This window comes from Meriones unguiculatus, chromosome 1, assembly GCF_030254825.1.
Source record: "Meriones unguiculatus strain TT.TT164.6M chromosome 1, Bangor_MerUng_6.1, whole genome shotgun sequence".
NCBI lineage: Eukaryota > Metazoa > Chordata > Mammalia > Rodentia > Muridae > Meriones > Meriones unguiculatus.
This window is the reverse complement of record NC_083349.1, coordinates 23,744,566-23,757,978: the sequence shown is the minus strand read 5'-3', so window position 1 is coordinate 23,757,978 and position 13,413 is coordinate 23,744,566. Positions and strand designations below refer to the sequence as shown.

General features: G+C 57.9%; 2 protein-coding genes across 7 annotated transcripts in view; one reads left to right on the top strand and one right to left on the bottom strand.

The window, feature by feature from the left end:
• The window catches only part of Pc (pyruvate carboxylase), a 99,229-nt gene that overhangs the window by 2,025 nt on the left and 83,791 nt on the right, over nt 1-13,413 (bottom strand). For all 5 annotated transcript variants that reach the window (XM_060383940.1, XM_060383944.1, XM_060383956.1 and 2 more), the window contains 8 exons: nt 12,085-12,247; nt 9,803-9,985; nt 2,162-2,306; nt 1,829-1,918; nt 1,520-1,741; nt 1,049-1,205; nt 374-614; nt 27-276 (listed from right to left, as the gene is read on the bottom strand). In XM_060383940.1, coding sequence (XP_060239923.1) covers nt 27-276; nt 374-614; nt 1,049-1,205; nt 1,520-1,741; nt 1,829-1,918; nt 2,162-2,306; nt 9,803-9,985; nt 12,085-12,247 — 1,451 coding nt within the window. The remainder of the gene's footprint in view (nt 1-26; nt 277-373; nt 615-1,048; nt 1,206-1,519; nt 1,742-1,828; nt 1,919-2,161; nt 2,307-9,802; nt 9,986-12,084; nt 12,248-13,413) is intronic.
• Lrfn4 (leucine rich repeat and fibronectin type III domain containing 4) lies at nt 4,180-8,167 on the top strand. 2 transcript variants are annotated; one of them, XM_021650274.2, is made up of 3 exons: nt 4,180-4,934; nt 5,373-6,731; nt 7,315-8,167. In XM_021650274.2, exons 2-3 carry the CDS (start codon nt 5,383-5,385, stop codon nt 7,874-7,876), a joined length of 1,911 nt encoding a protein of 636 aa, XP_021505949.1. In that variant the 5' UTR covers nt 4,180-4,934; nt 5,373-5,382; the 3' UTR covers nt 7,877-8,167. The 2 variants fall into 2 exon arrangements, with proteins under 2 accessions (XP_021505949.1, XP_021505948.1); XM_021650273.2 differs by lacking the exon at nt 4,180-4,934 and having other exon boundaries at nt 5,031-6,731.

Genomic DNA, 13,413 nt, shown 5'->3' with positions numbered 1-13,413 from the left:
ACAGGCCATGGGCTGTTCTGTCCTACCTGTGTCCAGTGGAGTCCCTTTGGTACAGGCCACCAGGGCCCCCATGCTGGGCTGTGAGGTCATCCCAGACATGGCGTCTGCTGCTACATCCACAACATCAGCCCCAGCTTGTGCGCAGGCCAGCATGGCTGCCACACCTGCCCCTGATGTGTCATGGGTGTGGATGTGCAATGGGAGGTCAGGGAATCGGTCTCGGAGGGAGCTGACCAGCATGGTGCAGGCTGCAGGCTTTAGCAGGCCTGCCATGTCCTGAAAAGTGAAGAAGAGAAGGAAATATGGTAAGGAGGAACCCAATGTGTTCCTGCGTGGCGGGGGAAAGGAAGAGATGGGCAAGAGGCCCTGGCACCTTAATGCACAGGATGTGGGTGCCGGCTCGCACCAGTTCTTCAGCTAAGCCCATGTAGTACTCCAGCGAGTATTTAGTGCGACTGGGGTCAGCCACATCACCCGTGTATGAGATGGCAGCCTCCACCACGGCCCCAGCACTGCCTGCTGCTTCCATGCCCAGCAGCATGTTTGGCAAGTAGTTGAGGGAGTCAAAGATTCGGAAGATGTCCATACCGTTTTCTTTGGCCACCTCACAGAACCTGGCAGGGGAGAAGACAGGTGAGTCCTACCTGACTCCCTCCCTTCTCTAGCTCCTGGCCTCTAGCAAATGAAGTCTGGCCTGGCAGGGGAGTGGGGGCTTCAAAGCGTGAACACGGCCTTTTCCAGGGCAGCCTGGGCCAGGAGGTGTGACTGGCAGAGCTGTCCAGCCTGACGGAGCCTGGAGGTTTAGGAAGACTCTTAGCGAAGGAGTGGTGGCTGAGAGGAGAACACTGAGCAGAGCCCTAAGGCCCAGATCCCAACCCCCATTCCGTGCTGTGATTCCTGTGACAAGTCATCTCCCTCAGTGTTTGTTGCCGCAGAGATCCAGAAGCTCTGCCCTCCCTGTCTCTGCAATTTTGTTTGGTCCCCATAGCATGAAGTCAAAGACCCTCTAGAGCCCACTGCTGTGTGGTCCCAGCCGACCCAGGCTCACTTGAAGACCACGTTGTCAGGGTAGTTGGTGTAGCCCACGGCATTGGCCCCCCGCAGCAGCATCTGGAATGGAATGTTGGGGATGAGCTCCCGGAGTTCCTGAAGCCTCCGCCAGGGGCATTCATATAAGAAGCGCATGGCAACATCAAATGTGGCACCTGCACAGAAAGGAGAGAGGGTTACTCCATGTCGTGAGGACCCCACGGTGCCCTGCAGCTGTGCAGCCTGCACACTTCCTGGTTCCACATGTTCCCAGCATCAGAGCTGCCAGCCTGCCCCTCCACTGGCGGCCCCTGCATCCCAGCTCTGCAGCCTCGAGCCTGGTGCTCTTCCAGAAGGAGCTCGCTTAGTTGACGTCTGTGGGACAAACCATCTCACTGTGAGCATCTCTGTCCCTGGCGTCCTGAGCCTTCTGGGTTGGTCACTCAGTACCCGCCAGCACTGTCTAACACCCCAGTCCTCCTCTAGCTACCTCCCCAGTTCTCCATGCTGAAGAGTTTGTTGAAGCTGTGGGCAACATAAGGCGCAATCTTTTTGAGATCGTGCGTGCGCACTCGAGTGGCCAGTAGTGATTGGTGGGCATCCCGGAACGTTGTGTCCATCAGCAGCAGCCCCTGGTGATTCCGCACGGCTCGGGCAAAGCCCTCTGGCCCCTCTCTCAGAAGGATGTCTCTGAAGCCAGCTGGGGGCGGGCCTATGGTAGACAAGACCATCAGTGCCCACCCTGCAGGTAGCGACTTCCCATTATCCCCTTGAGTTGGTAAAAATGGATCTCATCTACCTATGGGCACTGCAGGAACAACAGGGTCCACAGGGCTAGGGCTGGCCTTGACAGGAATTGGAGTGGTAGGGCCATTCACCATGACATGTCCTGGGGAGAAAGTGGGTGCTGTGTCAAGACAGGCTGGGCAGAGTAACGGTGTGAGCAGGTAGGTGGTAGGCTCGGGGATAGAGACTTTCTCCCAGACACCCAGGCCTCTTGGGTCCAGGCAGTAGAGACCTATTAAGGGCCATGTGGACTGAAAGAAGGCTACAGAACCTTAACAAGGGAAGGGCTATGGGGGTGGGAGACAAGGAAAACTTAGAAGGGGAGAGAAGGGCAGGGCGGGCAGACCGAGGTAATGTAACAGCTTCTGGGCCCGGTTCTGTGCAGGCCGCAGCTGGAACAGGTCAGGGTTTTCATCAATGAACTGGGTGTCCACAGTGCCCGACAGGAACTGTTGGTTGTTGATCACATTCTGCAGGAAGGGGATGTTGGTCTGCAAGACACAGGCAGAGCAGTCACCATGTAGCTCGAGGAGCGAACAGAGTGTCAGCCCAGAGCTCTGTGGCTTCCCCATCTCACCACCGTCCTGGCAATCCCTGAAGTCGCCAGGGGCTGCATGCACACCTTCCAGCCTTGCTCACCCCAGAACACATGCCAATGCCGCTCCCTCCTCCCCACAGCCTAGAACCCAGCTCAGCACCTATAAAAGCATGCACACCACCCTTTAACCCACTACCATGAGATCACTCTTGCTAACTCCAAAGGCTCCCCCCAACCCTCTGGCTAACAGCTCCCACCTGGACACTCCTCCCGGACCTCCTCTGTCCCCTCTACACTTCCACTTCTCACACTCCACTGTCCTTAGGAGATCTGGACCTGCTCTTCATGACAGCGTCTGTCTTCAGAGCCAGGTGGAACAGGCTCTCTCGCACCTCTGCACTCCCCATGGAACTCACCAAGCCCTGCACCCTGTGCTCCTAGCCCATCTAGATGGATGGATGGATGCCTTGGCTCTACCCTGCCTACCCACCTCCCTGTGTGACTGGGCATGCTAGACCCCTATCCCACGACAAATCTTGTATTCTTAATCTCTTCCGCTCAGTCCACCTTCCCTCCCATCCCCAGCTGCCTCAACACCCCCCCCCCCAGCCCAACAGATTAGACAAGAAGAGTGAGTGCCTTGCCCACCAGATTCTGACAGGGAGTCATTAACGATTACAAAGCACGGCCCAGCTATCGGTGCCTTGCATCTGCTTGTCTCCTGGAAACTTGCCCATGCCCAAAAGAGGGGGCTCGGGGGAGGAACTGAAGAATGACACTTAGCTGTTAAAATATCTGAAGAAACCAGGGCTGCATAAGGGTGAGTAGGAGCCTCAGAGCCCCAACCGTGTAGATTTCTCCTTGCCACTACTGGACCCACCACCATTCCAGGACCCACCTCGCTCCCAGCACAGGGTAACCCCTTGGCAGATGCTCGAACACGTGTACGTTTGGCGTGAAGGGAAACTCTTTAGGGGAAGAAGGAAGTATCTGGCACCGCCTCACACCACAGCTGATCACACTAAAGATCCAAATGGTTTTGCAACAGCTGGGGTGTCCCAGCAACAAGAACAACCCAAGCGATGGCTTCCAGCTGCGAGGACTTAAGCCCTTCAAATTGCTAGTTTTCTGCCCCCTTAGGTGTGAATGGTACAGGCAATTAACAGTCCTAGATCTCCGTGAGAAAACTGTTTCTGTAGTTCAGTAACTTGCTCAAAGCTGGGCAGCTGTACCAGGCAGAACGAGAATCCAACCTCTGTCTCCGCGAGCTCCTGCCACCCACGCACTTCTTAGACTCAGGTGTGGAGGGAGGGGAATAGGAAGAAGGGGCCCGGGTAGCCCGAGGACGAAGAGCTGCCCCATAGGAGGTGACAACTTCCCGTCTCAATTAGGTGAACCACTCCTGATGGTGGAGACTAACAAGCACTGAGACACCCAACCCGGTTCTCAGCCCTCCGCACGCCGGTCCAAGCCCGGGCTCTCGGGTGGCACCACCTCACGTCTTAGACCTTTCGGGCCGCACTCCCTAGGAGGAGGCCACGCGGGGGAAGGGGGAGGCGGAGCTGTGGACGGGAGAGGACCACTGACGCACAGCTTCAAACAGCGTGCCACCGCCAGCCTGCTGGGAAACCGCTCAGCACAGACCAATCCGGCCGGAGGCGGAGGCCGGTTGGCTGGGGAGCGCCAGGCAGGGCGGGAGAAAGACGGAGCAGAGTTGGGAGGGGCGCCGTGGGGCGGGGCGCGACGCCAGTCCCGTGGCAGAGCCCTCAGGCCCCACCCGCAGAAGCCCTGTTGGGGGCGCCACCCCAGCCCCCCAGGGCCTGGGCCTGTGGGGGATCCTTCACGTGACTCGGTGATGCAGAACGGTTGTGACCTTCAGTGTGTGTTTGTGAACGCGAGGGTCCCAGCAACAGTGCGGGTTTGCGCCCGGCCCTGCCCGTGGGTGCGGGGAGGTGTGGGCGTGTGGGCATATGTGGGCGTGTTGGGGAGGGTGCCCAGAGACATGTGACAAAAGACCCGTCCCTGGGAGATGGTGAAGGGGCCTTCGAGCTGGCGCTTTGTCTGGGCGACTGCAGAGCCGCGGCGCCCGCCTGAGCGGTGCAGGATGCTTGGGCGCCAGGGTGGCCGAGGGCGCGCGCGCCCGTGCCAGGGTGAGTGCGCTGCGGCAGCTCCGTGGGGCCGCGCGACGGGCCTGGCCGGGCCTCGGGCGTAACTGGACGCCACCCGTGGGCGCTGCAGTGGGCGCGTGTCCTCGTGACCTCCGGAGCCGGGCTGGGGCCCGGGTGGATCCCCGTGCCCCTCCCGGTCCGCCCTCCACGTGCGTGTCCGCGGCGCGCGTGTCCGCCGGCGCGCACCCGCCTGCCTGTCGCTGCCGCCGCCGCCGCCACCGCCACCGCGAACGGCGGGGAGAAAAGGTGCCGGGAGCCGGGAGAGCCTGGGCCAAGGGCCCGAGCGCCATGGGCCGGAGGGTGCGCGGCAGGCGGGCCGGGCCTCGCCCCCGTCAGAGAGCGGCCTGGAGTCGGCAGGGGCCGGCTGGGCCCGCGGGGAGGCCAGCCCGCGCCCCCTGAGCGACGGACACCAGGTGAGCCCCCCTCCCCCGCCCCGGCAGGGCACAACGGGAGGCCCGCCCGGGGAGGAGCCACCGTCCACGCCAGGGATTTGGGGGACGCTGTCCTCAGCCACGAAGGGAAAGGCACGGGAGGGGGAGGGGGCTGGCCATTCCAGAGGATGCCTGAAGGAAGTTCCCGGACCCTCCCTGCTCTTGGCCCTCTTCCACTTCCTGCCTCAGGCCTCACCTTGTCCCTAGTACCTGGACTCCCTTGGGAAATGTGACCTTTACTCTGGGGGCCCTAAGCCTGAAGCCCCAGCCATCTTTTCTCCCTGGGGTCCTCCATGAGCCTCTTACCCAACCCTTCTCCAGACCAGACTCTGGAAACTGGTTTCTGGGACCGTGCCCTGGGCACAAGTGGGCACTTGCCCTAGCCCCACCTGTGCCTGGGGCTGCGGCCCTTTCCCACAGGGCACGCACCATGGCCCCGCCGCTCCTATTGCTGCTGCTGGCCAGTGGAGCCGCCGCTTGCCCACTACCCTGCGTGTGCCAGAACTTGTCGGAGTCGCTCAGCACCCTTTGTGCCCACCGAGGCCTGCTGTTTGTGCCACCCAACGTCGACCGGCGCACAGTTGAACTGCGCTTGGCTGACAACTTCATCCAGGCCCTGGGACCGCCTGACTTCCGCAACATGACTGGGCTGGTGGACCTAACATTGTCTCGAAATGCCATCACCCGTATTGGGGCCCGCTCCTTTGGGGACCTGGAGAGCCTGCGCTCCCTGCACCTGGATGGCAACAGGCTGGTGGAGCTGGGCAGCAGCAGCCTGCGGGGGCCTGTCAACCTGCAGCACCTCATTCTCAGTGGCAATCAGCTGGGCCGCATCGCGCCGGGGGCCTTTGACGACTTCCTCGACAGTCTCGAGGACCTGGATGTGTCCTACAACAATCTCCGGCAGGTCCCCTGGGCTGGCATAGGCTCCATGCCTGCCCTGCATACCCTTAACCTGGACCATAACCTCATCGATGCACTGCCTCCAGGTGTCTTTGCCCAGCTTAGCCAGCTCTCCCGCCTTGACCTCACCTCCAACCGCCTGGCCACATTGGCACCCGATCCGCTCTTCTCCCGGGGTCGGGATGCTGAGGCCTCACCTTCCCCTCTGGTGCTGAGTTTTAGCGGGAACCCACTGCACTGCAACTGTGAGCTGTTGTGGCTGCGGCGGCTGGCCCGGCCTGATGACCTGGAAACCTGCGCTTCTCCACCAACCCTGGCAGGCCGCTACTTCTGGGCAGTGCCTGAGGGAGAGTTCTCCTGTGAGCCTCCGCTGATTGCCCGCCACACACAGCGCCTATGGGTGCTAGAGGGCCAGCGGGCCACTCTGCGGTGCAGGGCCCTTGGTGACCCTGTACCCACCATGCACTGGGTTGGCCCTGATGACAGGCTGGTTGGCAACTCTTCCCGAGCCTGGGCTTTCCCCAATGGGACCCTAGAGATTGGGGTGACAGGCGCTGGAGATGCAGGAGCCTATACCTGCATTGCCACCAACCCTGCCGGTGAGGCCACAGCCCGAGTGGAGCTCCGGGTACTGGCCTTGCCCCATGGTGGGAACACCAGTGCTGAGGGGGGCCGTCCTGGACCCTCAGACATTGCTGCTTCTGCTAGAACTGCTGCTGAAGGCGAGGGGTCTTTAGAATCTGAGCCAGTCGTGCAAGTGACGGAGGTGACTGCCACCTCTGGCCTGGTGAGCTGGGGCCCAGGGCGGCCAGCAGACCCAGTGTGGATGTTCCAAATCCAGTACAACAGCAGCGAGGATGAGACCCTCATCTACCGGTGAGGATGGGCCCTTCACAAGCCCTTCAGCCTGCTTTGTTCACTGCGCCTCCCTTCCTGCTGACCCTGTATCCCCAAATCCTGCCTGTTTCCCCTCCAGGCCTGTGCCTGCTCCTCCTCTACTTCTAAACTCTTGGAGCATAGCTGGGCCAGATGCCTGGGGCAGAGGAAGGGGCAGCTGCTGCTTATTAGGGGTTTCAGGTGTGGCTGTATGTGCCCGTCTTCCTGACCATCAGTGATAACAGCTTGGGTGTCAGCTGAAGTACCTGCCTCCCGCCCCAGGGTATTTCTGCCTTTGCTCGGTTCCATCTCCCCCCCTCAGCGTGCATACACACACGCACACACACACACTCTCCCACTCCTATTGCCTGAGGCCTGTGCTAGTGCACACACCCATCTCTGCCCTGGCACTGTCCTGCATATGGATGCCTGTCACTGTCTCTGCCTTCCTGAGGGAGCACAGGCCTGGCCTGTGTGCTGACAGAGTCTTACAGGCCTGAGGGGCTGTCCAGGGCAAACTTGAGAGATGGGAATGGGGGCTGTACCCCTCCCTGGGGCTCTGACTACCTGCCCTTGCCTGCAGGATTGTACCAGCCTCCAGCCACCACTTCCTGCTGAAGCACCTGGTTCCTGGTGCTGACTACGACCTCTGCCTGCTGGCTCTGTCACCCGCTGCTGGGCCCTCTGATCTCACGGCCACCAGACTGCTGGGCTGTGCCCACTTCTCTACGCTACCAGCCACACCCCTGTGCCATGCCCTACAGGCCCATGTGCTGGGCGGAACCCTGACTGTGGCAGTGGGAGGGGTCCTAGTGGCTGCCTTACTGGTCTTCACTGTGGCCTTGCTGGTTCGGGGCCGAGGAGCTGGGAATGGCCGCCTCCCACTCAAACTCAGCCATGTCCAATCCCAGACCAATGGTGGCACCAGCCCCATGCCCAAGAGCCACCCACCAAGGAGCCCTCCACCCCGTCCCCAGCGCAGCTGCTCCCTGGACCTGGGAGACACGGGTGGGTGCTACGGGTATGCCAGGCGCCTGGGAGGAGCCTGGGCCCGGCGGAGCCACTCTGTACATGGGGGGCTGCTGGGAGCTGGGTGCCGGGGTGTGGGGGGCAGTGCGGAGCGGCTGGAGGAGAGTGTGGTGTGACAGGAACAGCCTCTCTTGTGCCTGAGGAAGGAGCAGTATCACTCTTGGGCCCAGGTGGCAGCACCCAGCCTGGGTGGGCAGCACGGCTCTGGGCCCTACTCTGCTTTTTATCCTCAGTACCTCAGGCTCCCCATGTACTTGGTGGGACAGCAAACCCTTTCCTTGGTTTTGGCCTCCAGACTAAAGGGACAGGTCCCACCAACAGGTGCTCAGAGCCACCAAGGCAGGGGCTGCAGCCACCAAAAGGGAGTCTTGTTTCTATTTATAATAAAATTGTTGGGGACACTTCAATGTGGGTCTTTTGGTCTCTGGAGGGAGGGAGGCCTCTAGAGGCTCACAGATGCGCACAGGTATCAAGGTAAAGCTGTCAGGCCCAGCAAAGGTGCTTCTCTGCCCAAGACTCTCAGGCAGCCTATGGGGGAAGCCCAAGGCAGTCAAGAGCCAGAGTCTGGTGTTTGCTGGCCCTGCCAGAAGGCAGATACCAGTCCAGGAGGTCCTGTGGTTCGCTGGGCCTGGGTAAGATGGCAGCACCTGGCTGTTCTAAGACTGCAGCTGTATGCTGGGCTTTCCAGGAAAGTGGGCTTCAACCTGCTGATGGAGTGAATGCACTGCCTCTGCTCTGATGCCTGGCTGGGCCTCTTGATATTGAGCAGCTTTGGCCTTCCCATACCCATGGACCCACAGTGCTCACGTGGGTCCTACATGGGCACCCAGGTGCATAATGAAAGTATAGAAGTAGACACTGGCAGCCCAGACCTGCTGAGGAGCGTTTTACTGTGTCCATAAGTACAGCCAAGCTCCCTAATACCCAGCCTCCTGGCACTACAACATACCTGTATGTGACCTAGAGAAATGCTGGTGTAAGGCCCCTGCGGGCAATAAGTGAAAGATGGGAGACGAGTAGGAGAGAGAATACGTGGGATAGAATGTGTGCAGGAAGGGGACAGACACAGGCCCCAAATCCTACTGCTATTCCTGGGATCGTGGACCCTGTTGTCCCTGTTCTCAAAATTGGAAGAGGATGCTAGGATCTTTTTTTTCTTTTTTTTTTTTTTTTTTTCAGTTTTTCAAGACAGGGTTTCTTTGACAGGGCCCTGGCTGCCCTGTACTCTCTGTGTAGACCAGGCTGGCCTCAAACTCAGAGATCTGCCTGCTCCTACCTCCTGAGTTCTGGGATGAAAGCCTGTGCCACCATGGCTAGCTTGGATGCTGGGACCTTAAGCACACTGTGATATAGGGTAGGTGTGTGAGGTGGTGTGGCTCAGGGAAAATAAACTTGCGAACTGCCCAGTGTACAGCCCACAGCCTCTCCCATCCCTGGTCAGCCACGGCAAAGCCCCAGAGGCAGTGAATCCCACATGGCCAGAGCACCCCACAGGAACCTCTGGAAGAGGGAGAAGCTCTTCAATGGGCTGGGGGCTTAAGTGTAAACCCAAGTGTGCCCCATGGGATATGTGGGCGGGTGCTGGTTTCAAAGGACAGAACAACATTTCTTGGCTGTGAATTTGTCTGTAGTTACAGATGCTAGTTATAAGCGGAGCCCAACAAGGAATAAGCACCTTGAGGCCATTGCTGTCAGGCAGCCACTGTGGCCAGGGCCCTGCCCCTCATCATATGTTTCCTGGCTACTCTGAAGCACCTGCCATTCTAGATGCCAGGCCAGAAGAGCCGGGAGCCGGCAGAAGGTCTGACCTTATTCGTCAGGGCTAGAGCTCTCACCCAGGGACCATGCTTACATAGAGAACCAGCAGGGCCCTGGCACCAGCAGTCTGAGAGCAGCCAGGAGAGATTACTGTGCCACTGAGGCAGAGAGCCACCCCAGTAAAAGCAAAGCAAGGACAAGGTAGCCACCACGCCCACCCCTCGGTAACATGTGATCAGATGGACCCACTGTGGGCAAAAGCAGGGGAAGGCGCAGTCTCTCACCTTGACACCTCGGACACGGAACTCCGCCAGGGCTCTGCTCATCTTGGTGGCGGCTGTGGGGTGGTCTTTGCCATGGGCAATGACCTTGACAAGCAGGGAGTCATAGTGGGGTGATATGACAGCCCCCTGGAAGGCAGAAGCATTGTCCAGACGGATGCCCATGCCTTCGCCACTCCGGAAAACCTGTTGGCAGAAGGAAGCCCATGTCAGCAACCGAGACAGAAACTAGCAGTAAACTGGTCTCCTCCCATGGGACCCAGAGGGCTAAGCTAAAGGGTACCTAGAAAGCCCATCTCTGACCTGTCAGTTTCTTCCTACTTCTTGCAACAGACCCAGGCCTCAGCCCTTCTGAGTCTTGTGCATTCGCTCTTGCACTGCAGCAAGGAGGGGACAGAGGAGGAAGTGCCCTGCCAGGCTCCTAGATCATGCTCAGCCCAGTTAGCAGCCCAGCTGGGAAGGGACAAAGCCCTCTGACCGTTCACCACCTGCCTAACCACCGTACCTCTTGGCAGGCCCATTCTGTGCCCACATCATTCCAGGAAGCTGAATGCATTGCCCACTACCAGCTGCTCACTGGTATGAAGCAGCTAAAACAGAGAAGTCCCTACCCAGGGGGCCCTGGGACAGACAGAAGTACATAGGCCACAGGACCATGAGCGAGGAAAGAACACTAGCAGGCTGACCAAGAAAGGTTTTAGTTGGTTAGTTTCCTTTTGATTCTCGCAACACCAGTCTGTAGACTAGACTAGCCTGAATTTACAGTATAGCCTAGGCTGGCCTTGAACTCATGGCCCTCCTGCCTCAACCTTCTGAATACAGAGTGATGAAATTATAGGTGTGCACCACCACACTCAACCTGTTTTTTTCTGTTTTGCTTCTTTCAGTTGGTATTTGGTTTTTGTTGTCGTTTAATGTTGGAGGGAAGGGGAGGCTTGAATATCTACTCATTCCTGAAGGGAAAGATGAGAGAAAAAGCAGAGAGGAAGGAAGGAAACATGGAGATGAAACACGCACAATGAGCTCATCCAGAAAACACAAGAGGCAAGCAGAAGGGGAAATAGCAGACACAGATGGACAGTAAATATTTGGGTGTTTGAGGTAACTACACTTACACATACAGGTGAGTGCTCATGACAGGCATGGGGCAGGTGGGGAAACTGAGGTTCAAAGAGAAAGTAAGAGAGAGGGGGATGCCAGAGGGACTGGACTGGGGACACCCTCAGCATCACCCTTCTGCTGCTAAGGGCACAAGCTGTGTTCAATAAAAAAGAACTTCATGCAATATTTAAGGGTGGACACTCAGCTCTGTGCAGGAACCACCAGCTAAAAATACCCTGTGGTGACCGGCTCAAAACCAGGCCTGGCCATGGAAGTGGAGGTGGAGAAGAGGTGGCCCCAGTGCAGCAGCTGCCCCTTCCTAGCCAAGGGCAGAGGAGCCGGGGCTCTGGGGCAGCACCAGCCCAAAGCTGCCCCACCTAGGGACTCAGAAATGAATGCAGGTGGTGAGCTATGGTGGGGCCCTTGGGCCCTCAAGGTCAGTACAACGGACCTAGTGCCCCATACTTAACCATACTACTTTTGGACATGATCGCAGTTCTGGCATCTAGTTTGTGCTCATCCTTGCCACCCCTATACCCTGGACACCAATGCCAACCCTGAGTACCTCTGATGTCCTGCATCCTCCTGTTCAAGGCCAGCCTGGTCTACAGGAGACAGTAGACAGTGCTGCTGATATGCAGGGTGAAGGAGCAGGCTGGAGCCACAGAAATGGAGGGGACAGAGGGCAGCTGAGCCCAGAGGCTCCAACACTAATAGGGCAGATGGGCAGAGCTGAGGTAAAGTGCTTCTCAGTCCCTCAGTGCTGCCCACTGAAGAGCTCCTTTGCTTACTCCCAAAGGGCCTTTACTCACCCTGCCACAGAGGCCCCAGTCCTCTGTTCCCCACAAGGGCCTGCCTTGGCAGGCACCCCTCACCCCTGACAGAAGGTAGGTTAGAGACCAGCTGCTCTGGCTTTGTCACAGTGAGGCTTTGGGCTCCTAGGGCATCAGGGCCAAGGCTTCACATCTGGAAGTGTGAAGTGTCCCCTAAGCTGGTCTGCCCCCATTCCAAGATGACCTTCTGGCTTTCTGCCAGCCTTCTGTGGAAGGCTCTTCCCTTACTCTAGGACAGTACTGGGCTCCCGTGTGCTCTAAGCCAGCTGCACCTGGGCCCCTGGGTGACAGATAACCTGGGCACCACGGAGAGGCAGCGAAGAATCTCAGTGCAGGCTGGAGGTTACCTACCTCAATCCGGCCAGTGTCAGGCTGGAAGCTGCGCGCTGGGTCCTCAGTGGTGACCCGACACTGAATGGCACAGCCATTGATGCGGATGTTCTCCTGCCGCAGGCCCAGGTCTGGCAGGCTCCGACCTTCAGACACGTGGATCTGAGCATGGACCAGGTCCACACTGCAAATGAGGTGGGGTAAGGAAGAGAAGAGGGGTGCTATGACTCACACAGGCCAATACTGTACCTTCCTCAGACCAAGTAGCCTAGGTGGTCCCAAAGCCTGCCCTGCTTTCCCCACGTGTCAGGAGAAAACACTCCCCTAAGAAGTTTCTAGAAATCTGGGCGTGGTAGCACATGCCTATAATCCCACCAGCACTTAGGGAGGCAGAGGCAGGATTTGCAGAGGTCTCTGTGAGTTCGGGGTCAGCTTGGTCTACATAGTGAGTCCAGGACAGCCAAGGCTATGCAGAGAAACCCTGTCTTGAAAAATACCAAAAAATAAAAATAAAAAAGACGAAGAAGCATCTGGAAGACAAGCCCTTCACCTTCCTGATAGGCCCTTCCAGCGGCCTGTCCTTTGTGTGCCTGCCCTAAGGCCTGCACACTCTTGGCTCCCTGTAGCAGGGAAGCATAGGCTGAGGGTCACTGTCACAGGGCTAGGACACTCACTCTTGGAGCATGAGGGATATATTGTGTATGCAGGAAAGAAAAGGCTGCAAAATAGGAATAACAGCCAACTCTGTCAGTATGTGTCTGTAACGTCAGCACTGATAGGTAGAGGCAGGAAGATTAGAGGTCCAAGGTCACCTTTGGCTATATAACAAGCTTGATGCCCTGAGCCCCTATCTTAAAAACCAAACCGAAGCAAAACAGAACCAAAAGCTAAGCAAACAAAAACAGAGCACTGTATTAGTTGGACACCTACAACTAGTAAGCTGTTGGAGGATAGACACAGTCAAGATGCTATGTTCCTCAAGCACATGCATGAAGGCTCTCCCTGTTTGCATGGCTGCGTAAACGTAGCCTGAGTGATGGCCACTCTTAAAGATGGTATCCAATCCAGGCAAAGAAGTGTCAACACAAGGCCCTCCAGGCTTCAAGTATTGTCTCTAAGGCTCATGGCTAGTACTCTATTGTCACTTTGTACTCAGTGTCACTTACGAAAGCACAGCGGTAATAATGGTCTGGTCACCATGACACCCTCTCTGCAGATCACTGACCCTGCTTGCATGGTAGATCATCTTGGTGGTACTCCCCATCAGAGGAGCTGAGGGTCAGAGAAAACATAGCTAGCTTAGCCTGCACATGGTTCAAGACATGGGACCTTGACACCTGAGCAAATCTT

Excerpts from the sequence above, each read along its gene's own strand:
- Lrfn4 (XM_021650274.2), top strand. The coding sequence starts at position 5,383 with ATGGCCCCGCCGCTCCTATTGCTGCTGCTGGCCAGTGGAGCCGCCGCT. Across the intron at positions 6,732-7,314 it reads GATGAGACCCTCATCTACCG|GATTGTACCAGCCTCCAGCC; the intron begins GTGAGGATGGGC and ends CCTTGCCTGCAG.